The sequence below is a fragment of the Xiphophorus maculatus genome, chromosome 19, assembly GCF_002775205.1.
Source record: "Xiphophorus maculatus strain JP 163 A chromosome 19, X_maculatus-5.0-male, whole genome shotgun sequence".
NCBI classification, from domain to species: domain Eukaryota; kingdom Metazoa; phylum Chordata; class Actinopteri; order Cyprinodontiformes; family Poeciliidae; genus Xiphophorus; species Xiphophorus maculatus.
The window spans coordinates 13,936,223-13,962,330 of NC_036461.1; the positions used below are offsets into that span (position 1 = coordinate 13,936,223).

At 37.2% G+C, this 26,108-nt stretch overlaps 3 protein-coding genes across 7 annotated transcripts; 2 read left to right on the top strand and 1 right to left on the bottom strand.

Annotated features, from left to right (window-relative positions):
- Positions 1 to 1,162: 1,162 nt before the first annotated feature.
- odc1 (ornithine decarboxylase 1) lies at positions 1,163 to 5,528 on the top strand. The gene is made up of 11 exons (XM_005799115.3): positions 1,163 to 1,265; positions 1,916 to 2,064; positions 2,218 to 2,352; positions 2,567 to 2,740; positions 2,852 to 3,024; positions 3,104 to 3,320; positions 3,407 to 3,490; positions 3,579 to 3,741; positions 3,831 to 3,946; positions 4,047 to 4,261; positions 4,357 to 5,528. The coding sequence occupies exons 3-11, from the start codon at positions 2,251 to 2,253 to the stop codon at positions 4,493 to 4,495; spliced, it is 1,383 nt and encodes a 460-aa protein (XP_005799172.1). The 5' UTR covers positions 1,163 to 1,265; positions 1,916 to 2,064; positions 2,218 to 2,250; the 3' UTR covers positions 4,496 to 5,528.
- An 806-nt stretch (positions 5,529 to 6,334) lies between these two features.
- LOC102232187 (G-protein coupled receptor family C group 6 member A-like) lies at positions 6,335 to 12,362 on the bottom strand. Of its 2 annotated transcripts, XM_023352476.1 has the most exons (6): positions 12,109 to 12,362; positions 11,721 to 12,033; positions 9,675 to 10,436; positions 9,060 to 9,272; positions 8,878 to 8,995; positions 6,335 to 8,641 (listed from the first exon to the last, which is right to left on the bottom strand). In XM_023352476.1, exons 1-6 carry the CDS (start codon positions 12,360 to 12,362, stop codon positions 7,713 to 7,715), a joined length of 2,589 nt encoding a protein of 862 aa, XP_023208244.1. In that variant the 3' UTR covers positions 6,335 to 7,712. The 2 variants fall into 2 exon arrangements, with proteins under 2 accessions (XP_023208244.1, XP_023208247.1); XM_023352479.1 differs by lacking the exon at positions 6,335 to 8,641 and having other exon boundaries at positions 8,924 to 8,995; positions 9,149 to 9,272; positions 12,109 to 12,315.
- Positions 12,363 to 15,413: 3,051 nt separating this feature from the next.
- On the top strand, positions 15,414 to 26,108 carry LOC102231930 (matrilin-3). Of its 4 annotated transcripts, none has more exons than XM_023352289.1 (11): positions 15,414 to 15,781; positions 16,594 to 17,265; positions 19,156 to 19,275; positions 19,946 to 20,065; positions 20,648 to 20,767; positions 21,064 to 21,183; positions 21,334 to 21,453; positions 21,818 to 21,937; positions 23,091 to 23,210; positions 24,841 to 24,942; positions 25,102 to 26,108. In XM_023352289.1, exons 1-11 carry the CDS (start codon positions 15,502 to 15,504, stop codon positions 25,152 to 25,154), a joined length of 1,947 nt encoding a protein of 648 aa, XP_023208057.1. In that variant the 5' UTR covers positions 15,414 to 15,501; the 3' UTR covers positions 25,155 to 26,108. The 4 variants fall into 4 exon arrangements, 3 of the variants coding, with proteins under 3 accessions (XP_023208057.1, XP_023208058.1, XP_023208059.1); XM_023352290.1 differs by having other exon boundaries at positions 16,594 to 17,169; XR_002754432.1 differs by lacking the exon at positions 25,102 to 26,108 and having other exon boundaries at positions 23,091 to 24,572; positions 24,841 to 24,881.

The window sequence follows — 26,108 nt, forward strand, 5'->3', positions numbered from 1 at the left end:
AAAAATAATATCCAAGAACCCAACAGTGTGAACACACCTAATCCATGTTGCCATAATGTTTTCCTATTTAAGCACTTGGTGATTTAAATTATTTACCGATATTTATTAGTTGTCTTACACGATCTGCTGACAGCCGTTGCACTAACTGACAGGTTTGCACATTGTCAGTTTGTGCAAAGGACCAGAGACACACCTTATTTCTTCATAATTTCTTGCTACTTTGCAAGAAGTTATCTTTATGATCATCCACCACCATTCCTCCCAGTTTGTCCCTTTTTTATCTCCACTTTGTTAGAGAAACAAATCACTTGTACACAAACCACTGTTTTTGTAGATTTTTGATAGCCTATTTTATTAATAGCAGAGATACAAAATGACCCAACCCTACATATCGTTTCATTGTATTCTTTTAAGATGAATGTACCATATATCAAGTTATTATGGTTCTTATTGGGGCTATTTGACACTTTGACACATGGAAGATTATAAATCCTAACCAAGCCAAAAATAACTATTGTTTATTACAGAAATATAACAATAGTTTCTTTCAGCAGAAAGAAACAACCTTAATTTTCTTTCAAAAATGAATGCTTTTCAAGCATTCAGTTCCTTATAAGTTCCATATAAGTAGTTGATGTTAAACCTTTTTTAAGTAATACAAAAGGAAGTCTGAGTAAAACCATTGGCACTCTTACTACAATTTGTCAACTTCTTCATAAAGAAAAAGCTATCTTGAAAATGACAAACCAGTTTGTCTAAGCATACCAGAGTAGTTATCAGAGACATTTCTTGAATGGTAATAAACTAAAAGATGTGAATGAAATGCGTTATTGCAGTAGTAGTAGCAACAAAGTTCGTATAGAGAATTGTGTATTTTATTTTACCAGTGGCTAACTTCGGAGTTTTTTTCTGTTATGTCTTAATCTCAGTGTAGAGACAAAATTAGTCTCCTCGAATAAATAAATTTGGTTTGAGGGGTCAGCTGCACCTCCATAAACCTGGTGTGTGGTCCCTTCAGCGGAGGTTCCTCTATCCACCATGTGGATGAGTTGACAAGCCTAAACCGGTTCCTACGTGGATGGGAGGCCGGTTTCAGCTGGCTGCGTTGCCCTGGAAACGGCCGCTCTATAAATACTCCAGCGCTCACTCTACGCTGCACAGTCAGGCTACACCTCAAGCAGTGCGCTTCACAAGAAGGGACCTGCTTTATTTTAAACCCCAGCTCTCTGGTCTAATGGACAAACTCTTTGTAAATGCTTTTTAAGGTAAGACTTTGCCATTCGGTGAGTCTCTGTAATTAATTGGTCGGTTAAGTTTAGTGTTGCGTTGCTCTTAAAAGCTACGACGTGGCCGCTGTGACAGTCTGTTAAGCTAGCAAGCCGTTTTCTTTGTTACCCTTACGGCGAAGCCATGAAAGACTTATTCTCTGTAGCTGGTTTTGGTGTTGTGACAAACGGGATGTTTTTGTCTTTTCTATTTTGTGATTAACTTTAATGATTAACGTTTTTTAAAAAAAAAAATCTTTTGATGAATGAGTTTCGTAATAAATTGAAAACCCAACGTTGCCTCATGGCGTTAGGCGCTCCAACGGAACCGGCATATGAACGTCATTCATTGCTGATTGGTTAGTTTTTACTCCATCGTTCGAAATGGAAGAAGGTTCTTCATCTCTGATTGGCTAAAGCGTTAGACTGGGTGTGACTTAAAAGGATCTCGTCTTTCAACGATTTTTTTTTCAACCCTAGCGTCAAGTTAATCATAAGTTATACAATCAGAAAGCCACGTGAATGTATCGACCAGGGCGCCAGTTTAAGACTGAGTAACAAAGTTATTCATTCACGCTGCTGTATGAGTACACATGTATTGTTTGTACTTTAGATTCTCTAGAATACTAAATAAAAGTTCCTCCTTTCAGAATCTTCACTCTAGGAAGGCACACTCCAGCTGCTCAACAGGCCCAGGCCTTGAGTTGTATCTTAAGGGGTTTAACTTCACTGGTGAACCGCCTTGGCTTCTCTGCACCTGAATAACAGCAGCTCCATATTCCAACTCTTTCATATCCAAGTAAGTGTCATGTTTTACCCAAGTGCTTTTGGAATTTCTTACATTTTTCACAGTGATTATACATGTCATATCCCCAGAGTCTAATAAAGTTGAGTAATCAATAAGAGGAAAAGATGCTGTCTTCTAAGTATTCTTTTTCTTTTTTTCTTTCAGTTTACGTGTGACAAATTGAAAGTACTGATCGAGATGAACACCACCACACCCAACAAATTTGAATTTTCCTTTCTTGAAGAGGGCTTCTCTGCTCGGGACATTGTTGAGCAGAAAATCAATGAGTCATCCTTGACAGTAAGTATCCGGTGGGGTTTATGTAATGGGCAGATGGTCTGATTTGCTTTGTCAGCAGGATATACTCTGAAAATCTACACCCTTGATTAAACCGGATAACTTTGTCCAAGTGATTCTCTTTTAGAATTGTTTTTGCCTGTTAGAAGCTGGTCTAATTCACTATTCATATGTGTTAAAAGTAATCTATAACATTATTTTTGTTTTTCTATTTCAGGATGATAGGGATGCATTCTATGTCTGTGACTTAGGAGATGTTTTACGAAAACATCTCCGTTGGGCAAGAGCTCTGCCTCGCATCACTCCTTTCTACGCCGTCAAGTGCAACGACAGCCAGGCTGTAGTTATGACGCTGGCATCGTTGGGAACTGGCTTCGACTGTGCAAGCAAGGTAGACTTTGGGAGCTTTCCATCAATGCTGTTAGCACAATTTATTTATTTGCTGAAAGTGCATTGGTGCCTCCTGCGTTTTTTGCTGACTGTTGGTATTGTCCTCCCACAGACGGAGATCCAGCTTGTTCAGTCCCTGGGAGTGGATCCAAGCAGAATAATCTATGCCAACCCCTGCAAGCAGGTCTCACAAATAAAGTACGCATCTGCACACGGAGTCCAAATGATGACCTTCGATAGTGAAGTGGAGCTCATGAAAGTGGCCCGTTGTCACGACAATGCCAAGTAAGAGTTTTGCTTTTTAAACTCAACAATTGTCTTTGATTGTTGGCCTTTGTTAAAGCCGTTTCTGTTCTCCGTTCAGGTTGGTGTTGCGCATCGCCACAGATGACTCGAAGGCTGTGTGTCGCCTCAGTGTGAAGTTTGGTGCTCCCCTCAAAGCTTGTCGCGGTCTCCTGGAGCGGGCAAAGGAACTGGGGCTGGATGTGATCGGTGTCAGTTTTCATGTTGGCAGCGGCTGCACTGATGCAGAGACCTACACCAAAGCCATTGCAGATGCTCGCTGTGTCTTTGATATGGGGGTGAGTTGCTAGTAAAGAGCGTATTCAGCTGTAATTAATGTTTTCTGCTCTGCAAAGAAGCCTGAACTTAATGTCTGGACATGCAGGAAGAGCTTGGCTTCAACATGGATCTCCTGGACATTGGAGGAGGTTTTCCTGGTTCGGATGACACTGAACTGAAGTTTGAAGAGGTAGATTGAAATGTTTTTGTTTAACCAGTCTTCTGTGTTTTAAGTAAAATTTTACTTGACTTACGTGTGGACTCATTTCCATTTATAGATTACAGTAGTAATCAACACGGCCCTCGACAAGTACTTTCCTGTCGACTCCGGGGTCAGGGTCATCGCTGAGCCGGGACGCTTCTACGTGGCATCTGCTTACACATTAGTGGTGAATATCATTGCTAAGAAGGTCATCATGGATGACGAATCATCTTCAGATGGTAAGGGCTTTGGTTGAACAGACAACTGAGATATTATTTATCTCAGTTAATTATGACAATGAAACTAATTGCTTACCTTTTTCCTGCAGAGGAAGATGAAGGGACCAGTGACAGAACTCTGATGTACTACGTCAACGATGGGGTGTATGGCTCCTTCAACTGCATCCTCTATGACCACGCTCACTGTTTGCCGACATTGCATAAGGTCAGTCAGATTCAAAGCTTATCACTGCGGTGGGATCAAAGGGTAAAAAAAAAAATGCTGACCAGATCTTTATAAACTTTCTTCCGATTGTTTCTTATAGAAACCAAAACCAGATGAGGCGGTGTACCCCTGCAGCATATGGGGCCCTACATGTGATGGTCTAGATCGGATCGTGGAACTGTGTACCCTGCCTGACCTCCAGGTGGGGGACTGGCTTGTTTTTGAGAACATGGGTGCCTACACTGTAGCTGCTTCCTCCACCTTTAATGGCTTCCAAAGACCAGACATTTACTACGTCATGTCCCGTCCTGCCTGGTGAGTTTTTGTCTTAGAAATTAACTCATGAGGAAATTCTACAGTTTTTAAAGTTCCTTTTTTAAAATTATAACTTGTGCCCATTTCACCTTTAGGCAATATGTGCAGCAAGTCTGCTCCCAGGGCCTTCCAGCTCCGGTAGAGGAGTCCTCCTTGTTCGACCTTCCAGCATGCTGTGGCCGAGAGAGCAGCTTGGACATGTCCACTAAGCCTTGCCATGCCCATGTGGTTTAAACCAGCTACAGAAAGAATCTGTTTTCTTTAGATTTATTCTTTTTTAAATTTTATTGTTTTATTATTATTTTTTATTAAACTAAGCAGATAGTTCTCAAGCTAAATTTTGAGGCCAGTTACTTGACAGGAGAGAAGTGGGGATGTTGTTGCACATATTTCAGTGTTCTGTACAGAAGCTGGGAGTCAACCTTTGACTGAGGCTGAATCACACCTTGGACCATCTCTGTGGGTATTGGATAAAGTGTAACAAGCAGCTCTGTATTAATATAATTTGCTGCTGACCTCTAGTATTTGTATGAGGTACTTAATTATGTGCCTATTTTTAGAACTGGGAAAAAAGTAAAAAAAACAAAGATTTAAATTGAAGAACTGACATCACATGTCAGAAGGACTCAGCTATGAAAGTATTTGGAGATGGAGGTGGTTGTTGGTTTTTGGGAACAATAACAAAATTCCCGACCTTATTTATGCTTACTGACCTGCACCATGTTATTAGGTCAGGGTATTTCACCGCTAGCAACTAGTCACATCTGATGTCCACAAAGCAATGGTCCGAGGTGGGATAAAGATCCTCAGATGGCTGCTATAATTATCTTTTCCATGAGCTCTACTTCTTAACAGAACTTTGCAAGTGTTGGTCTTCAAGATCTTAAGCATCTTGTGTTTTTATTTCAATGTTTGTAACTGTAACTTAGATCTAACAACTCAAGTTTTTCAGAAAGTGTTTATACAAATTTTGTGTTAGTAGTATTCAAAAATGGATTCTCAAAGTAGAATAAAATCTTGAAGATTAACACTTAAACACAGGGACTCAAACAGCAAACAACACCCTCTCCTCTATTTTTTTTTCTTTATGTTGTGGTAACTCTTCGATAATATTAATATGTATGTTCATGATATTAACAAGACTCAAAGTTTGCCCATGCATGTAAACTGGATATGAAAGAGATGGGATAGCACATTCATATCGCTTTCCTATGGAAACTTTTTGAAGTTTTGTATTTTTTTAATAAATATTAGGTGCAGAACCAAATCTTGACTTTTCTTTTTAAGAGTGCACATGTCAACATTTATTTTTACAGAATCACCAACTCTGGTGCCATCTAGTGCTCACATTTTGAATTTTTTTAAGACTAAATGGAGTCAAATGATAAAAGGTACGAGGCAGTAATACGACTAATGAACTGTAGGGACTTTTTTTTCTAGGATAAAACAATAATTGCAAAGAAAATTATATTTACACCTCAATATTTGCATAATACTACCACTGATAAGTTAATTATTTCAGTTTTTTAAAACCCTTCTAGCAGTGGTGCAATGTGCAATGATGACCATAAGGTGGAGTTCACAATTTGTGACGTTTTATTTTGTCAGTCTTGAGATTATCTTAATGTAATGTGTGAGGGCAATCAAGAGAATTAAAGACACTGTTTTATATAATTAGGTGTAGTTTAAGTATTAATAGGCTAATGTAAATGTTATCTAACAATTTACACATTTAAAATTCTTTTCAAATATTTTTCTATATTTAAGATTAAAACAATTTATCAATAAATTGTTTAGGAAAGAACATTCTTTTGCTGTCTATATTACTTTCAAAGTAATTTTTAACTCTAGCATCCTCCTGCTGGTGCTTTAATCTTTGAGAAAATTGGACATGCAGTAAATGGTGTATTTTGGAGAGTCACCAGATAATGATCTTGTTGCAGATGAAGGAATAAGGAAAAAATAAAATAAAAACCCACCCTACTCAAAACCAGCATCATGTAAAAGCTTTAATTCATCCTTTTGAACAAAATAAGAAGCCTCCTTATTGACATGTTACAGAATAAACAGGTATATCAATGCCCTTATTCCCAATAGCAAAAATATTTGATAGCATAAGGAATACAATACAGATGAAAGTGTGAAATTAGTCCAACTTCATATTATTTTGGGTAAATATAGCATTTAACTGTCATTTTCAGCAGAATTCATTTGCAATACCTTTAAATAGAAACAGATCCCCGAAATTCCCAACACCAGCATAAATAAACATGTTTTGACCTGAATCCTTTCAGGCATGACAGACTGGAATACTTTCCACAAGAGGAGATTGTTATGGCTTTGTTTTTCGAGTGATAATGTGAGCTCGATTTGATAGCCAAATACAAGCTTTCTGCACACGGTATTCTACAGAAAGAGGAAGCACGCTTCCACAAATACATTTACTCTGCACACGGGTTTTGCATTTTATTTTTTCCCATGTTGTTAGCGTGCCATGAAATCACAAACCCAGTTTTATAGAGTTTGTTTGCTCAACAAAATATATACAACTTTAAAGGTGCAAATGTATTTTTTGCTTTTTGGCCATGCAAGGAATTCTCCATCTCCTTCAGTTTGGATTAGTTAGTTAAGTTTTTAGTAAGTAGGAAAAGCATATTTATATTTATAAAATGCTTTTCACAGACATAAAATCACAAAACCCTGTACAAGAGAAATTAATATTAAAATATACAAATAATAATAATAGTCCTGCTAATGAAAAGCAGTGTTTTAGTTTTGCCACCATTTGCTCTGATTAAGAATTAATTTCACTGGCCTTGGGCTGCAATAGCTCTTTGTATCATTGACTGAAAACATCATGGCAGTTATAATATTTATAACAGCAGTTTTGCAAAAAGATTTTTTAAAAATATGTGGCTTTCCCTTTACATATTTCATGCAAATCCTTGTATAGCTAAAAATAAAGTGTGTTTAGAAGAGTAAACTGAAAGGTGTAATAACAGATGGCCTAATTTGTAACTAATTTAGTGGGAAGATCCATTTGAATGATCCATTTGTGTTACAATCTTAAACTTTCTAGCTGCTGCTTTAAGATGTTCGTTCACTATTTCCACATAACTTTCATTCCTTTTGATTCCATCTATTTTGTGAAATGCACCAATTCTGCCTGCAATAGAACACCCAACAACATGATGCATTACAATATGATGTGATAGATTTTTACTCTCTGAATGGCCTTTAAGTCCATATCGATAGAGTACTAGGTTTACCCTCTTTCCATCTTTCACTTTAGATATTTAGTAAAGTTTTCTAGTTAGCTTACCTAACTTTTAGTCTGATTTAATGTCAAACAATGAGAAGAAAAGTTTGACTTTGTCTTTGAATACAGTTCATGTCTGGATTCTATTATATTATTTTGCAGCTCATCTTTAACAAAGACAAGCAAGTATGATCATGAAATCACGGATAAGTCCTTCCTCTCATAATGTTTCCTAATATATTCACTGATAGCATTTTGATTATTAATCTCTTTTCTGAACAACATAATGTAACACTTGGGAGCCAAGTGACAGCCAAGGATGCTGAAGCATGAGATCAAAATGGCTGCACTGCTTATAGCCGGTTTGTACTTTCCTTCCAAAGTGAGATAAATTGGGAGGAAAACAATCCATATGATTAAAAACAGCACCATGCTCACTGTGATCAATGAGGCATTTTTGTAAATGTCTGGTAGCTTTCTACCTTTGAATGCAAAGATAAAACACACAACGCCCCAGAAAGAGTTGTAGACTATTGTGGCAGCAAAAAACTTTTTGGACTTTTCGCACATGTTACATTGGTACAATATTGTGGACTCTTTCTGGTCCTTTGAAGGAAGACGTGGGAGAACGATTAGCCAAGCTAAGGATACACCCAACTGCACACCAGAGATGATGACAACCACAGCTACTGGATGATTAAGCTTCTTAATCTTAGAGCAAACCCTCGGGTCAAAGCTAAAACCTAGCAGGATCTGAATTAAGTTGGCCAGAATGCAGGAGATACAGAGGGAGAAACTTATACCGAACAGAGGAATGCCTACACAGGAATTTGGTGTGGGTTTTCCTATAAAGGTGAAGGTAGTGCAAAAGCCGAGGAGCAAGGAGGCCATCTCCACATAACACAGGGAACCTCCAATTGCCTTAACAATGGGAGTCCCACAGTTGAAGCCAATGACGATAGCAATGACTGCAGTAGCAATTATTGCAATAGCAGATGTCGTGACCAGAATGATGGAGAAGGGGTCTGACCACTCAAGAAACTCTTCAGTTTTATTCTCACATGTATACCTGCGGTTTGCTGGTGAGAACTCGTTCTCTTCACATAGACTGCAAAAAGTATCTGCAGAAGGAGACAAAGAGAAAGAATATGAAAAACAAACAAAAAAAAGACATTGGCTGCATTTTCATGTGAGACTGGGAAAAAGAGGGGGAACGATTGTAAGCTTTGGATCATTGTCCTAATAGAAACCAAATGCTTCTGAGCTAATGGGCTCAAACTGATGGCAAGTAAAGTAAGAGAGGAGAAAATTGTATTTTAGGCAAAAACAAAACATAGATAGTAAAGATAACACTGACCATTTCCATAAGAAGACTCTTGAGGTGAACAGTTAGCACATCTATAGCAGCATTTTCCATAATGTAATTCCAATTTTTCTCCTGGTTTACATGTTTTGAAGCAGTTAAAAACAGAGACCTGTAAAAGAGACAATAGGATTAACACACTCTGTATTTTACTGATTAATATATCTTCATCTTACATTTTCAGTGGTTCTCCATTGTGACAGATCTTTGTTAAATGAAATGTTTTTATTTGGCCAGTATTCTCCGATTTTTATTTTCTCAACACCTTCTTTGGACGCAGATGTGTTCCAAAACAATATGTCGTATCCCAGACTGGGATCTCCGTTTTCATCGAAGTAGATATTTGTGTCATTCACAGTGATGTTGATCTTCCTGATTACATGAAAAAGCTGTGGAGACAATTTTTAGGCCGATATTACTTGTCATGGAATTGTAGTTTAAATATGTTTACAGACAAAAACAGACCACATAGATGGGTCCAATATCATTATTAATTTACCATAATACGGTTTAGTTATGGGAATAAAATTAATTCAATATGTTAGGACTTGGCGCCAGAGATTATACATATGGGGACATTTATATACTCCATGTCAGAACATTGCGTAATTTGACTGTCTTGAGGACAAATGTGCAAAACTACCTGTACAGGCGATATAAATAACAAAAAGACTGATATTTGCTGAAAAACAAAAGGTACGTTTTAGACTTTGTTCGACTAATAATCACAACCAAACATATAAAAAGTAATTTGTAACGAATGACTCAAAACAGAAGCTTGTTTACTATACCTCAATAGCAGTAAACGTGGTCCGTTCACAGCTTTGATTGTTACATTTGAGTAAGATTCTGAGGCCCTCAGCAATGACCTGAACAGCCAGGTAGATGTTGTAGGATTCATCATGATCAATGTAGCAGTACAAGCAGTTTATGTCGGAAGTCTTATTCGCGCAGTTACACTTCATGTCATCTTTGGAGCTGTTTGTGAAAACTTGATAATAACTCAAAATGCTGTTTGTAGTTCCATTAAACATTGAGGTGACGTAATCTTGAAAGCCCGGCACCTCCTTTTGTCTAAAATTGAAACCAAAAACTGGACCAATGCTTTCGATTCCTGTCATCTCAGAGATTTTAGAAGAAGTGGACCAGGTGTCACTTGCTATCCAGGTTCTGTTGAGATTTTTTTCAACAACTGCTTCAAGGATGATACGAACATTGGTGTCTATGGTGAACATGATGATGGCCTCAGCGGTAGAAATTTCTATTTTTTTCAGCAGATCTCTTGCTGTTGAACAGTTTTTGACAAAGGTATCAGGGAGAATGTCCACAAAGTCAACACAAATATTATTGCCAGTGAAGAGCTTCAGGAGACTATCAGTTCCATACTTCCCATATTCATCAGTGCTTCCCACAATGGCCACTGATTGCCATGAAGAATACTTCACCAGCTCGTAAATGGCTTGCGTCTGATGTTTGTCACTGGAAACAGTCCGTAGGAAGGTGGGGAACTTATATTTTAAACTGAGCTGCTCACTGGTTGATGCATAGCTAATCTGTGGAGAACAGCAATGCAATGAAAGAAGATATAAAAAGTCTACACATCCATATAAAATTTCATACATTTTCCTATAAATGACTGACGTTTTCTTCCCCTTTAATATGACAGGTATCCTGTACAGATCAACCAAAAAGCAAGGAAATCTGTCTGAGGAAAAATGGAAAGAACAAAAAAGCAATATAACCTGGTTGTGTAAGTGTTAACACCCTTAAATTTTTTTTGTTTGTTGAATCACTGTTTGAGTCCTCATGGGTAATAAACCTGCCCTCGGCTACCTGAAGCCTCAAAGGTAAGTTTGGCATGAAAACAACAAAGCCCACCAACAAAAGACTATAAGGCTGGTAAAAAACAGCTACTTGTTCTACACTATTTGTTTCGTACAATATCTGGAAGCGTGACCAACACGGATTGGTCAATGTAGCAATGTAGTCTGGAACACATTCCCGACTAATGTCCTTCACAACTTCCTTCACAACTTCTCCTTCTGTTCGCTGATTGGCCCAATAAAAAATCTACCAGAGACAATCTGAGTCAAGAGGAGAACACTCAGACTGAACAGAGTTACACAGGAAGGCAATAGGCAGGCTGAAAAAATATCTTCCAAACTGTGAAACACGATGGGGACTTTATTTCATGTAGCTGTTTTTATAAAGAGAATGAAATCATGAACAGCTTCATGTAAAAGTCAGTTTTACCCCCAAATCTTTAGATGAGTACTAGAAAGCTGACCGATATTGTTTTTTCAGTACCACAATGAGTACAAGCAGACATTCAAATTAAAAAAAAAAATAACGAATTCACAAGAACAAACTTATAGTCTTGGAATGACCAAGTCAAAGTTCAGAGGTAAATCTTTCAGAAAATTTGTGGGGTTAAAATAAAAAAGTTTTTTTCAAAATGTGAACTATTTTGAGAACTTTTGCAAAGCATTTTATAATATTCCTAGGTCCAAATGTGGGATGCTGATAGACTCAAACAGAAGAAAACCTGGAGTCAAAATGGAATCATATTTTGGCTTACTGGTGTGCATACCTTTGCAACCTTTGCAAAAAAAATTTGCAAGTTTTTTAAAATCATATTTTTCTTTCAGACAGATTTGCTCATTTTTCAGTCTTACTGTACAAGATACATGAAACATTAAAAGTGGAAACAGTTATTTCAAGAATTTTCAAAATCTTATTCTATTAAATTTCAGTGTCATAATCTGGTATGTATCAAATTGATATATTTACATTTAAAGGGATGTTGCATAACATATAAAACATAGTGAGAGTCAAACCTGTGTGACTGATGGTAGAGCAAGTACTCTTGCAACTGCTAAGGATACCTCAGACAATTCCTCTCCAATAACCACCTTCGTCTCAGGTTCAGGTAAGGAGGAATTGATGGATGCAGGTATGAGACACCTCTGTGGGTCTGACTGGTCCTTCAGCAGCTGCAGAGTTGCTCTGATGGCGAGGCTGACATCTCCACAAGTATCATAAATGTCATATCCAAGGGTGAGGTTGGGCAGCAGTCTTGGCGTTTGTTGGTTTATTTCTTGGATAGAGTAGATCATCACTTGGGCACGTAGGAATGTTTGGATATCAAACCTACAAAACGAGGCATAAAATAAACAGTACAATTTCTAGCTATGTAATTGGATTCTTTGCCAGGTATGTACTTACATTTTACAGGATATTGGACCAGGATCTGTTGTTCTGTTGGTTTGTTGGTGAATAGGAAAAAGACCTCCAATAATAACATCCCCATGAAGGTACGTATGCTTCATTTCAGCTCTGAAATCAGTATTTTCAGAGCTGGAGTGAAATACACTCATAAAAGTTACAAGTAGCTTCAACAAAAACATGGTTGAATCAGATGTGCAGGCTGTGTTTTCTACTCCTGCAGTGTGAGCTTTCTCCTGGAAAATTCTCCTCATATAAGGTTTGCCCACTGTTCTGGGTTATTTGCATTGTCAGACTGATTTCAACTGATATAATTAGAATAAGATACAGGCACGAAAGCAGAGAGATGATTTGAATCACTCACAAAGAAGAATTCATTCGCAGTTTATCCTCACTGCATGTCATCGTGACAGAGGTTTACCACATAAACCAGTCTGAACAATAAAGGTATTCATCTTTGCACTTTACCTTGAGTTCCTCTGATACATCTAACACTAATCTCCATGAGAGGGCAGCATGCTTCATACAATGTAGCTCTTTTGATTTAACAGGTCAACATTTTTATTCTTCTGGAAAATTAATCCATCTCAAGCCTATCACATACTAAGACACATTTTGTCCAGGACTGCTTTGCATTTACCTCCATCCATCTTACTATCAACTCCCAGTAGCCGGAGTAAAAAAAATCATCCAAACAGCAGAATGTTGCCACCACCATTACACTGACATACAGTTGTCACTTTATTGACACACATAGTTTTGTAACTATTTTGTAACAGTTGTAACAGTTGGTCCAACCCCTCCCCTGTTGACTGCCCCTTACAGCCACTGGCATTTGCCTAAACATTTGCTTTCACAAAGCACTGTCCATTTCCACAGCAGTCCCCAAACCAAGCTTTCTCCTCACAAACCATGTCTCTCCCTGTTTCACACTCAGCTACACCAGATTAGTGACAGCAGCAATTTGCAAACACCTGGTGTAACTGCATGTCTGCTGAGTCCATCATAGGAATTACTTCTCAGTCCAACGATTGCTATCAACATAAGAAGTAATGCTATGATGACTTGCTGGAGGCAGAGTACTGGAAAATGCAGGAGCTTCTCACGGATTCCAGGAGTAAGATGCTAAATTCAACATATCAAATTTTGAAATCAAATTTCTTTTAGGTTATGTTTGGTATATACAGCAATTTTATAACAACAGAAGGTAATAAAGTTAGTTAATTGTGCTATAAAATGGCACCATGTGCCAGGAAAACATATGATACCTTTAAAAAAAAAACAATAAAACTCAACTATATTTGGATGCTGCATAGGCCTGTTGCACTATTTACCCCCCTCCCCCCTTCAATAGGCTACATATGTTGGAGTCATACTCCCTGACTGTTCTTCATTTGCAAAGCTGGAAGCACTACATCGCTGTTTCATGAATCTAAGCCTTCTCAGCACAAAGCTACACAATCCAGCTCCTTGCAGCATCCTGGAGATTCTACAACAACCGTTAAAGCATTGCAGGTACTGAACCTCTCTTAACACAACTAAAACTTGGAATTTGTTAGAATTGGATTTTGCACCTTAGATTTAGATTATAATATAGATTATACAGATAAAATAGATCGGGGTTTGCAACCTTTACAATCCAAAGAGCCATTTTCCCTTCAGTCTAGCTAAATAAAACATGTTTTGAGCCACAGTGAGGTCATCGGCTGATTGCTCATGACCTCTGGTTCCAAAACCAGATTGTCAATACCATATTAGCTGATTTACAGTGCTTGACTGTTTGATGTAAGATCTCTGCAGAGGAAGAAATCACACATCAGAGTTCATGCAAGCAAAATTTCTCATTTATTTACAGGAAGCACACCACATTTATAGTGGCACAAACATTATCTACTAGAGCAAATTTCCCATCATTTTTAAAGAACCACCATTTTATTTTTAGGTTTTAAAAATCCAGAAACATCACTGTTAGGATAATTGGTCTATATTTTAAACTGAGCTGCTCACTGGTGGAAGCGTAGCTAATCTGTGGAGAGCATCAATGCAATGAAAGAGGATGTAAAAGGTTTACACACCCACATAAAAATTCATAAAATTTCATATAAATGATTGGACATTTTTAAAAAATATATATCCTGTAAAGTTCAATAAAAAAACAAACAAGCAAATCTGTCTGAGGGAAAAATGTAAACAATAATAGGTAAGTGTGCGCACCCTTAAAAAATAATTAGCTTAACCACCATCTGATTAGCTTAACCAGATGGTGACTCACTGGTCCTCATTTATCATAGTCATCCTGTAAAAGGTTCATTTTTACCTTATAAGAATTTTGATTCTTTGGCCGCAGCCATGGTTTGAATCACCTTTCTACGGATTTATTTGCAGTTCATCCTCACTGCGTGTCGTCATCACAGTGGTTCTGCACATAAACCAGTCTGAACAATACATGTATTAATCTTTGCACCCTGAGGGCCTCTAAAACCTCTCTGTTGCAGTTTACACTAATTTCCATGAGAGGGCAGCATTTGCAACACTATAGCACATTAGTATGATTTGATTTATGCTATTTCATTTTAGTTTCAGTTCACTGGTCTTATGGAAGGTGAACCTCCACAAGGCCTTAGGATTCAAGGCCATTGAATCCTAAGACAACTTTTGTCTACTACTGGCGTGCATTTACCTCCCTCCATCATCCCATCAACTCCCAATAAGAAGAAAAACAATCTAACAGCAGGATGCTGCTGGCCTGCCACCACCATGCTTCATGTGGGGACAGTCAGTATAAGGGGATGGACAAGTCTTAGATTTGCATGTTGTACCATCCTCTTTCCATCTCACAGAGAGTTCTGTGAGATGTTGAAAGCTTAAGATATGGTTTTGAAACCTGATCCTGCATTAAACGTCTCCACAACTTCACTACTGACCCATCTCTCTTTCTCTTACAGTCTGTTAACAGCTGAGGCATTACATGAAGACGCTGGAAGTTTGCAGTGAATTTATTGTGAAATTTACATTCACACATCGGTAGCTTTTGATGTTAATTGGTTGCATTTGAATTAACTTTGGGGTATAAAAGTCAAAGGTGTCAAACGCAAGCCAGTAAAACTAAGTTTCAGGTTGCAATGTTTTAACACACAACAGTTTTTGCCAGACACTATTATTTATGCAAAAACATTTTTATAAAATCATCCCCAATATCAACTTCAGAAAATGAAAATATTTAAGGAGCTTTAAACTCAGAACGTCTTTAGTCTATGATAAGTTGGATTGACCCTCATTTAAAGACTAAAAGGGTCTGGATTGGATCCCCGACTCTCCACGCCTTATGGGTAGTGGTCGTGCAGGATATAAATAGGAGTGCACCCTGCTGTAAACCAGTTGGACGAAGTCGAGATGGTTTTGTTAGTGTGGAAGGTGGTGGTGGTCTTTGGTATCCTGGCGGTGGGATCTCAGGGCTCTCTCCCACAGCCCCGGTCACAGCGTCGGGTGTCTCCAGGGCGCTATGACCGATCAGAGAACTTAGCATCGATCCCAGGGACGTCTGTAGAGGCGCAGAGTGAGGAGCGCTTTCAGGAGGTCCGGCGGGGTGACCAGAGAAGCGTCCTGCTGCAGCGGGGCGCGCGGAAAGATGCCGACATCTACCTGAGGCACGAGGGACTGAGAGATGACGCAGGTTGGACTTTCCCTGTCATTTTAACTGCTAGACCATGCAGTTTTAGATATGTAGAGTTTATTTTACATCCGAGTGCAGTAGAAATTGTTATTGGTTCATTAGCACTTAAAATAATAATACAACTCCAATTCTGATGCATAAGTCTGTTGCACTATTTAGCTCTATTCAGACACACACACTTTCCTTAATTTGCTAAATTGGTGGCAATAAGTCTTGGTTTCATGGGTCCAAGCCATCTCAGCGTAAAGCTGCACCATCTGGCTCCTTGCAGCCTGCTGGAGATTCTCCAGCAACAATCGGCAGCAGTTCAGGTACTGAACATCTCAACATAAGAACTATATACAAAAAAATGTGTGAATTTTTTTTTCTTACAATAGATATTATATATATATATATATCTTTTCTCTTTGTTCATTGTTTTGTGCTAAACTGAACATATTTTCAATATAATTTCTGGAAGAAAATTAACCAACCAGTAAAATCAAATATAATATAATATTATATCTGTTATGAAATCAAATATAACAGATATAATATCTGTTATTGGGCTTGTGCAACAAAAAAAAACAACAGAAAAACTTGGAAAAATACATATGGATGCCAGTGATGGCAAATACAGTGTGTGTGTGCTGTCATTTTATAAAATAAGAAAATCAATCAAATAAACAAGGAAACATGAAACACAAATGTCAAAACACAAGTAGCTACCAAAATAACTAACTCACTTTTTCTTATAAGAATATTTTTCTCTCTGCTTACAAAAAAAGAACAGAAAATGAATCTAATAAAATTGTTTTCTTTTTCCTTTACAGCAACAAGAACTAATTGCAAAAATCGCCCTATTGACCTGGTTTTCATCATAGACAGTTCCCGCAGTGTGCGCCCTGCTGAATTTAAAAAGGCCAAGGAGTTCCTGCAGGCCATGGTGGACAGCCTGGTTATTGGCAGAGATGCCACTCGTGTCGGCCTCGTTAATTATGCGAGCACAGTCAAAATTGAGTTTCTCCTCAACACTTTTTTTGACAAATCCTCTGTGATGCAGGCACTCGGCCAAGTTGAGCCCTTAGCTTCAGGCACCATGACGGGCATGGCCATCAGGACCGCCATAGAGAAAGCCTTCACCAAGGAGGCCGGGGCCCGATCCGCTTCCATGAACATTGCTAAGGTGGCTATTATAGTGACTGATGGGAGACCTCAGGACAAGGTGGAGGAGGTGTCAGCCACAGCCAGAGCATCTGGGATTGAAATCTATGCAGTGGGAGTTGACAGAGCTGATATGGCTTCCCTGAAACTTATGGCCAGCCAGCCACATGATGACCATGTCTTCTATGTGGAGACCTATGGTGTGATCGAGAAGCTTACGTCTAAGTTTAGGGAAACTTTGTGTGGTAAGGATGATGATAATGGGAGTGCAGATATTGATAACGGACTAGGCCTAAATGGCAGGAAAGACGATAATAAGCGTGACAGTGAAGGGAACAACGGTATGTCAGATCGGTCCTATTCTATTCACCTGTGAGCATATGGGCAGCACCGTAGAGAGGATCTTCATTCTAAGGCTAGTGGTCCTCTTCTTTAATTTTAAGTACAACACAAAGACAACCACTAATTTATCACTAATTGGACATGCTACTGAAAAGATGTCCAGCAACTGTGAAAACACTGAGTGGTATTAATGCAGTAAGCCTTAAGCATAAATAATAAATCCCACACTAACCAGCTTAAAGAAGAGACGATTCAGATTCTGACCACATTCTTTAAAATGTAGGAAACTTAATATGTTGCTGTCTATTCTGTTCACAGAAATCTGCTGCTGCTGTAATAAGTGCTGCAAGCCATTAAAAAGTCGTCTAAAGCAGGAACTCACTAAAGCCAACTGCTTTGCAATTAGCTTTAAAAAAAGCATTAGAAAAGATTTTTGTTGCCATTTTTAAGTAGGAAATTTCTTTCATTCTCATGTATTTAGAAGAGCTTGACTAAACACAGCCACTTTCCTAAAGAAGCTTTAAACCATACCTTAAAACATTTCATTTTATTCTATTTACAATATTTTTAAGGAAAATATGCTTTATACATATATCTCAGCTAAGAAACCATACTTCATCAAAGCTAATGTATACTTAGCTTGGACCTGTGCTGAAGACTAAGTACTAAATACATTTCTTACGATGGCATTCACTAGCACAAATAACCCCGACTAACAGGTCCCTTGGACCTATTTAATTTTCAGCTTTACTTTGCAGCTAAAATGTATAATTTAAAATTTAAGCTTGAGCCACATTGAACCAGATTGTTCATCTGCTAGAACCACCACAGTTTAGCATTTCTAAGTTTACAATGTTTGTTTTGTTTTGTTTTTTTGTCTTTGCTTCATTCTCACGTACCATGGCTATCAAGATCTCTGTTGAGGCTAGGCTCAAACATCCATAACAGCCTCTTCATAATGTTATATCTTAAATTTAAAACTAAAGGGACTGAATTTAATACCTTTAGTATTACATGTTAGCACTGGCTCAAAAAAGTAAGAACTGGTTATGTTTGCTGCTTAGTATAAACTTTTTGCATGGCACTAATTTGTGAAGTTCTATTTAATTTTTATACTTACACTGCAAGCCCTTACTTTTAAGATGAGGGTATTATTAAAATTTATGGAGAGATTTTGGGATAAAAATTACCCTTGTTTGAATAACTAATTTGACTAAATTCTCAAAATGCCAACTGGCGTCCAAAAACTGTTTGCACTCCCTCTCATGCAGCGTTCTCTGAACATATTTAATTTCTCCTTTTTGTTTGAGAAAAGCTGGCTAAATATTGTTGGTAGATTACAGCTTAAGTTTCCGAATCTTAGAAATTGGATAGAAACACTGGTTTCAAAAATACTATCTTTCTCCACAGCCAAGATTAGTCGATTTGTACAAACACCTGATGTATTTTGGAAACACCTGCTGTACATTGTATTTGCTACTAACAGAAAAAGCTTCCTGTTAAACATCCAGTTGAACCTAAAGAGTATTTTGGGGTTTTGGTGTGAACAACTTGTGCTTTACTGCAATGGTGAAATCATTACTGAAGACAAGTTTTGTGCTTGGATTCACTTTTTATTTGACTGCATGGTTCATATAAGGATGGGCTGTAATTGGAATTTAAAGACACTGAACTACTTAAATATTCTTACAAATACTTAAAATTCAAATCACATAAGTAACCCATAAATGTAGCATCTCTTCAGCTGAATAGCAAAGATCATACAAACTTGCTTGCATGTGGCAGATTTTCTAAATACTCACAGACTAACCAAACAATAAATGAAAAGCTGATTTTACTGTGATTTTAGTAAGCATAAGCCAATCAGACAGTGAAGTGTTTCCTTTTAGGTTTGGATCCATGTGATCAAGGACACAACTGTCAGCATATTTGTGTCAACAGTGGTGACTCGTACATCTGCAAGTGTCGCCCTGGCTACATCCTGAATCCAGACAAGAAAACATGCTCACGTAAGAATAAAAATAAATCTTATTTCTCAGTGTTCAGCATTGCTTAAGATTAAATATTGTACAGACAAGCCTTTTGTTAGTTAGCTTTAAGATTATATCCAAATAATTAAAAATGTGCTCTAGTAAATTACAGTTGTTGACAGCAATCTTGGTGTGCTTTAAGGTTCTATATTGAGTCCTCTTCTTTTTAGTTTGTATAACAGTGACTTTCCTGATCTTTGTCCACCTCATGGTACTTGTCAAATATGTGCAGGGTGATACAGTTGTGAATTTGCATAAAGAAACAAACAGGCAAGACCTGTAACCTGTAATTACTGATATGTCTGACTGGTTGCATAACTCGTGTTTAAACCTCAGTGTGAGTACGCAGGTTCTCTTCAAGTTCTGTAAATAGAGCTCCAGATGCTGAAGCTCTATTGACAGAGAAAATACAGTCATTGGTACTGGATTAAAAGTGTAACAGAGTTTAACAACTTACTTGACAACCATTTACATACTGGCTTACAAAAACGAGCAAGTCTCTGCTAGTTTGAGCCATATTACTGCATATGAACGCCTAGCAGAGCACAGTTAAAAACACAGACTATTAGGTGGTGGATGTTCATAAATCCTTATTATAATCTTCCTCCTGAAAACTATCCCAGCCTGATGTGTGAGTGACTTTTTTCAGGTGCAGATGCTTGTACCCAGGGACATGACTGCCAGCATATTTGTGTCAACACCCGCGACTCGTACATGTGCCAGTGTAGAACTGGATACGTGTTGAACACAGATAAGAAAACATGCTCACGTAAGAACATTTGATTCTTTCAATAGATCATAAGTTTCAGCTGCGGTGACTGATAGATTTTCTGATTTTCGAAAAATAAGGGTCTTAAGTCCCAGTTTACCTCAGAAGTCAAAGGTCTTCAGGTTATCCAGCCTGTAGATGCCTTAAAGTAAGGATTGGCAATAAACATTCATGTCTTTTCTTTGTTGTGTTTGCACAAATAACCCAAGCAATACATGTAGTTATGTAGGTTAAATAGTACTGAGTACTTGACATCTTAATCAAATAAGAAAACATTGTTAGAGGTCAGTTTGAACATGACAGCACCTCTTTTCCGGTTTAGATAAATGACTGCCGATGTATGTGTTTCAGCAAAGGTGACTATCACATATGCAAATGTTAAGTGGGACGTGTGTTAGATGCAGACTAAAAAAAATGTAAATTACTCATTTGTCTGTTTTCCCCCCTTTTCCTTCGAACTCAGGCAAAAGATTTCTAGGTATTGCTGATTTACATACAAAATTATGTCTAAAACCGCATTCTAGCTTGGCTGTACAGAGGAGACTTTTGTTTGTGTGTTAATGTGGAAGTTTCTCTTCGCAGGTATGGATGCATGTTCTTCAGAACATAACTGCCAACATATTTGTGTCAAAAGTGGAGATTCTTATGTTTGCATGTGTCGCAAAGGATATTTGTTGAACGCAGACAACAAAACATGCTCACGTAAGGAAACTTGCAGCCACGTTTAGTATGCTTTGCTGGTGACTATGTTGAGGTTTCACAGGGATATAGAGATATGTAGAAAATTTGTGTGAGAATGTTTCAAAAAAATGGCGTAAATCCCAAATATCGCAGAAAATCTTAACTTATGCTCCCTTTATTAAACATAATATGCCTACTATTCCTTTTGATTATTTTTGCACTAAAACTTTGCATTGCTTGTTTTAATTTCTTCATCTGTTAGGTTAGAATTAATTGCAGCACTAGATATTTTGTCATGCAAATTTGTTTCTTTCCAGGTTCTGATCCATGTGCCCTTGGACACGATTGCCATCATATTTGTGAAAATAGTGATGCATCATATGTCTGCAAGTGTCGGGCGGGATATGTGTTAAATACAGACCAGAAAACGTGCTCACGTAAGACAAAGCTATGATATCTGTGTCTCAAAAAGTTATTTGTGAGATGGAATATTGATTCTTACATTTAGTGTCAAGTATATTGTCCTCCCTCTCACTGCTTTTCTCACTGTTTTTGGAAATGTTGGATCATGTGTGATTTCTTTTCAGGTTCTGATCCATGTTCCCATAGACATGATTGTCAGCACATCTGTGTAAACAGTGATGCTTCACACATGTGCAAATGTCAAGTGGGATATGTGTTGAATCCAGATAAAAAAACATGCTCACGTAAGATTTTTCTTTTCTGGACAAGCAGTTGTTCATTGCATCTCATCTGAGGCACGCAGATGTAATATGTAATAGCTGCTCATTTCAGATTCAGGTACATGTGCAGGATAACATGGCTGCCAACACATTTGTATCAAAACGGATGACTCGTTTGTATGTAAATGTATAACAGGATATGTTTTGAATCCCGGCGGGAAAACATGCATACTTAAGATTTGTCATTTCACTCTGCATAAAAATATAAACAATTGAAAATCATCACAGCAGGACTGCTTCATGTGAAGCTTTTTACAGCAACACAAAATGCTCTCCAAAAGAAAAAGGATTTCTGATATCAGAAGTCTCTGCTTCCTTTTCTTTTCAGGCTCAGACGCATGTTCTCAGGGACATGACTGCCAGCATATATGTGTCAACAGTGGAAGCTCATATGTCTGCAAGTGTCGGCTGGGATATTCGCTCAACATGGACAGGAAGACATGCTCACGTAAGCAAATTTATTTTTATGTTACTTAAAATCCAGCTTGATTTTCACAAAAAATTCCAGAAGTGTATATTTTCCAGGTTTCAAGGCGGTAGAGCATCAGAAAAAAAGTGGCATCACCTATTTGTATACTTATTATGCTAAAATGTTTGCTAAAGTGCAGAGAAGTACACTGTTAGTGTTTTAGTCACTTTTATCACTGAACACAATAATCAGCTAATCCCCTTTGGTTTCCAACTTGGTACTGGAACACATGTTAACTCGGTTGCTGTCATTAACAGACAGCAACAACAACCACTGGCTTGTTGCTGCTTACATTCATCTGCTCCTGTTCCTACAGAAAGATCTTCAAATATTCTCTTCAATTTTTTTTCCACACTTTTTATTAAACAAACATCTGTATGTAAATTATCTTTTTTACTGCAAATATTATGTCTAAAATTTAACTGGTTAACTTTTAACTTTGAAATTAAAACAAAATGTATCCTACCACTAAAAGCAGACCTTGTGCCAGCAGTGATTCTTGTGTACCAGTTTGACAACCTTGGACCTAGATGACTTTGAAATTTGATTTCTTCTCTGTTTACAAATTTTGTCTTTGAGGCAACTTGTGTCAACTCAGGATATACTCGTTTGCATGTTTAATGTATTATAAAACTCTTTCCGTGACTCTTTCACACAATGGGATGCCAGTGCTGTTCTGTGAAATAATTTTCATGCTCCCAGCATCATAACACAACAACAAAACTACCTTTCTGGAGGAGTAAAGTTGCAAAGCAGTTGAGCACAAACATGCTGCAAAACATGCAGCATGGCTATTCCAATTGTCAGAATAGAAACTGGCATGGTCAGTAGCTTTCTTAATTTATGGATCCTTATAAATGGGCAAAGAATCAATAGGTCAAATGATTATTTTCCATCAGCAATTTAGATTTTCTGGCATTTATAACTGCCTTTTTTCTGTAATGGAAAAAAAGGCATTGCAGAAAACAAAAAGTCTGATGTTAAAAAAAGATGACATTCTGGAACTTTTTTCTCTTATATCTGTTGAGTTATGCGATTCAAACATTCACAGGTTATGTCATAGACGAAACATTAATTTAATAAGCAAAACATGTTTGTGGACAGAGTAAACTGACTCAGTGTCTTCCTTCAGGTTTGGATGCATGTATTCAGGGACACGACTGCCAGCATATCTGTATCAACAACGGTGTTTCTTACAACTGCAAGTGTCGAATAGGATACATGCTAAATTCAGACCAGAAAACATGTTCACGTAAGTTTTTCTGTGTTCATGGCACACTGTCCTCACACCTCAAGTTGCTTGGTTATAGATGATCTCTTGGAGTTCCAAATTTCCTGAATAAACAGTCTGGCACGGGCTTCCCTACAACTGTTGGGGTGTCTATGGAAAGTTACATAACTGTCAATACAGGCCTGTGTTAACACAATGCTAAGGCAGAAAGAAATCTACCCATTTATCCAGGGAAAGGCTGCAGGGCCATGTCCAAACAATTTAATGACCATCATTCAACTGTGGGAAAGATGAACTCAGTACAATCTACTAAGGAGTTGGTATCTTAGTGAATTAACCCCTACTGTTAGTGTGCAATGTTCAAAGAAATTACACACAAAAAAGCAGAGCTTTATCTCACACTCTATTTAGGATGGTCATGTTAAAGGTGCAGTATGTAACTTTTCTAAAAAATATATACACATGGTTTTTTTTACATATTTGTTAAAACTGCTACTATATTGTGACAGCATAACATGAGACATAATCTGGGAAAAAAGTTAGTTTTTCTGGCCTTTCCCTGAGGTCCTACTGACATCTGCAGAAATCCACAACTCAGTCAGAAACGTATTGCTGTCAATCACTCTCGTACAGACAAAATCAGAAGCATTGTTGCAATTACCTGTTGAAGGTGAAATGTTGGAAAGGAACAGAGGTTCAATTTCAAGGTGTCAGAGTCCAAAGTCAAATTTAATGTTTGTATTTTTATAACCTCTGCAGGTAACATAGTTACTAGATTGTGTGATAAAATAGCAACATGTGCCCTTTTAATTAAGAGAGTTGTGCATAAACAAAGATCTGCAAATCTAAACAATCTGAAGAAATGTTAGAGAAAAGAAGAAATCCTTACACAACAATCTAAGAGAGTGATAAAACCTTACAGATAGTTACTGCTAAGAGTGGTTTTACTAAAGACCTAACTTCAAACAGGGACTTTGTAGTTCAATGTAGTCTTAACATTTTTGCATCATGTACTTGATTTCAGTTATTTTTAATCCATTAGTTTAAAAATTATTACTGGCTTTATTACAAAAAGGGCCAATAGCTGTGCTTTTTACCTGCAGGAACAACTCCAAAACTATTTGGGTTTAGCTCATTTCTGCACCTTTAAATTTAAATGTGTGTTTTGTTTATAACTACACAAAGATCAGAAATTGATAAAAAGTAAGTATTTAGTGGTTCTGCGCAGTTTATAGACAAGGGTTCTGTAGGAAAACTTTTAACTATTAAAATGTTAATTTCTTTGCATAGTTAGTAACATGTTGCTTTTATATTTGTCTGGATGTCTTTTCATTTAATAAATGTTGTGTGTCTTAATGTCCCATTTAAGGTGGACCTCATTAAGTAAGCATGTTAAGGTCGTAATTGGTTACACTTTTTAACATTTTAGAAAAACTACTAATCTTTGTCTTAAACTAAAATCATTATAGATCTAATCTATTGTGTGTGCAATCTGAGCCACCCTATATTAAATAACACTTTCAATTTCATCTAACATTGATCTCTGATTCCAATCATCCAATCAATTTTTTACCTGCTATGTCATATACCCAGCATACGATGATCAAACATTTCTTCTGCCCCTGTCAGACATGTGTTTTCATTGTTTCAGAGGAAATGAGGAGTGAAATTTCAGAAGATGCCTGCATGTGTGAAGCTCAAATTGTATTCCAGAAAAAAGTGCAGTCAGCCATTCAAGAGCTCACCTGGAAAAATATCCTTTTTTGAGTCCATAAATTTAGATTTCATTTTACAACTTAAATTGGTTTTAAAGACAACAATCTTTCCGATCAGTTGATATTATTCAATATTTTTACATTAAATTTGCACTTTTCCCCATAAAATATTTGCATTTCCTTGACTGTTTGTTCACTTTCTGAACTTTCAGACAAAGTAAACGACATTGAAGGCACATTCCAACATTGAGAACAAAGAGGAACTAGAGGAAAAATGTCAGCACTTTTATTCCAATCAGTGTTATCATGTTCTGTAAAAGTTTTAATTTCCTAATGTCTGAAAATCTGCATTGTGTTTTTAATGTTACAACAAATTGCTCTGGTGCTGTGTTTCTGATAAACTTACATTGATGGCAACTGTGGTGTAATTGCCCACATTTAACAAAAGAGAACTCAACAGGACTGTGTTTATGTCTTCTTATATAAACCAGTTAAAAGTTATATAATTTGCTTTGATTCCTAAAAGCAGGCCAAGTTTTTTGGTTTGTTTTAGCAAACAAAAAAATAGTTGAAATAGTTCAGGGAGTTCAAATGTGACTCAGACTTGGCCCAGTTTTCTTGGCAACAATGCTTTTAATTAGAGATTATGTCAAGCTAAAGGTTTTGAGAATGTATTTTCTATAAACAGTTATTTTATTTTATTTTCTGTCTTTGTGTGTCTACATTTGAACGATGTATTTTGGTGGTTTTTGAAATAGAAAACAGTTATTAATTGCATGTTTTCTAATGGGAACGGCTGCATAAAATAAACTTTTATGAATCAACGTTTTCCACACAACTGTCTTCACTCTTATAAAGTCATAGTCTTTGTATTACTGTTGATACTTATTGCTACTTTTCTATGTGATCAACAGTGATGACTTCATTAACAAAATTAGGATATTTTCATGAATACATGTTTTATGTAACAAGTGTATTGTTATTTGAGAGGCACATTGCTTCGAATAAGCAATGTAGTGCTTATTCAAACTATAAATTACATTGTATTTTACTAGGATTTTATTTGTTAGACCAACACATAACAGTGAAATGAAAACAAAGTTATTAATACATGGCTTTTATTGTCTTACAGCTAACAAGCTGAAAAGAGTAAAATGCACTGTGACCCTTTCTTCTGACAATCTAAAATAAAATCAGGTGCAAT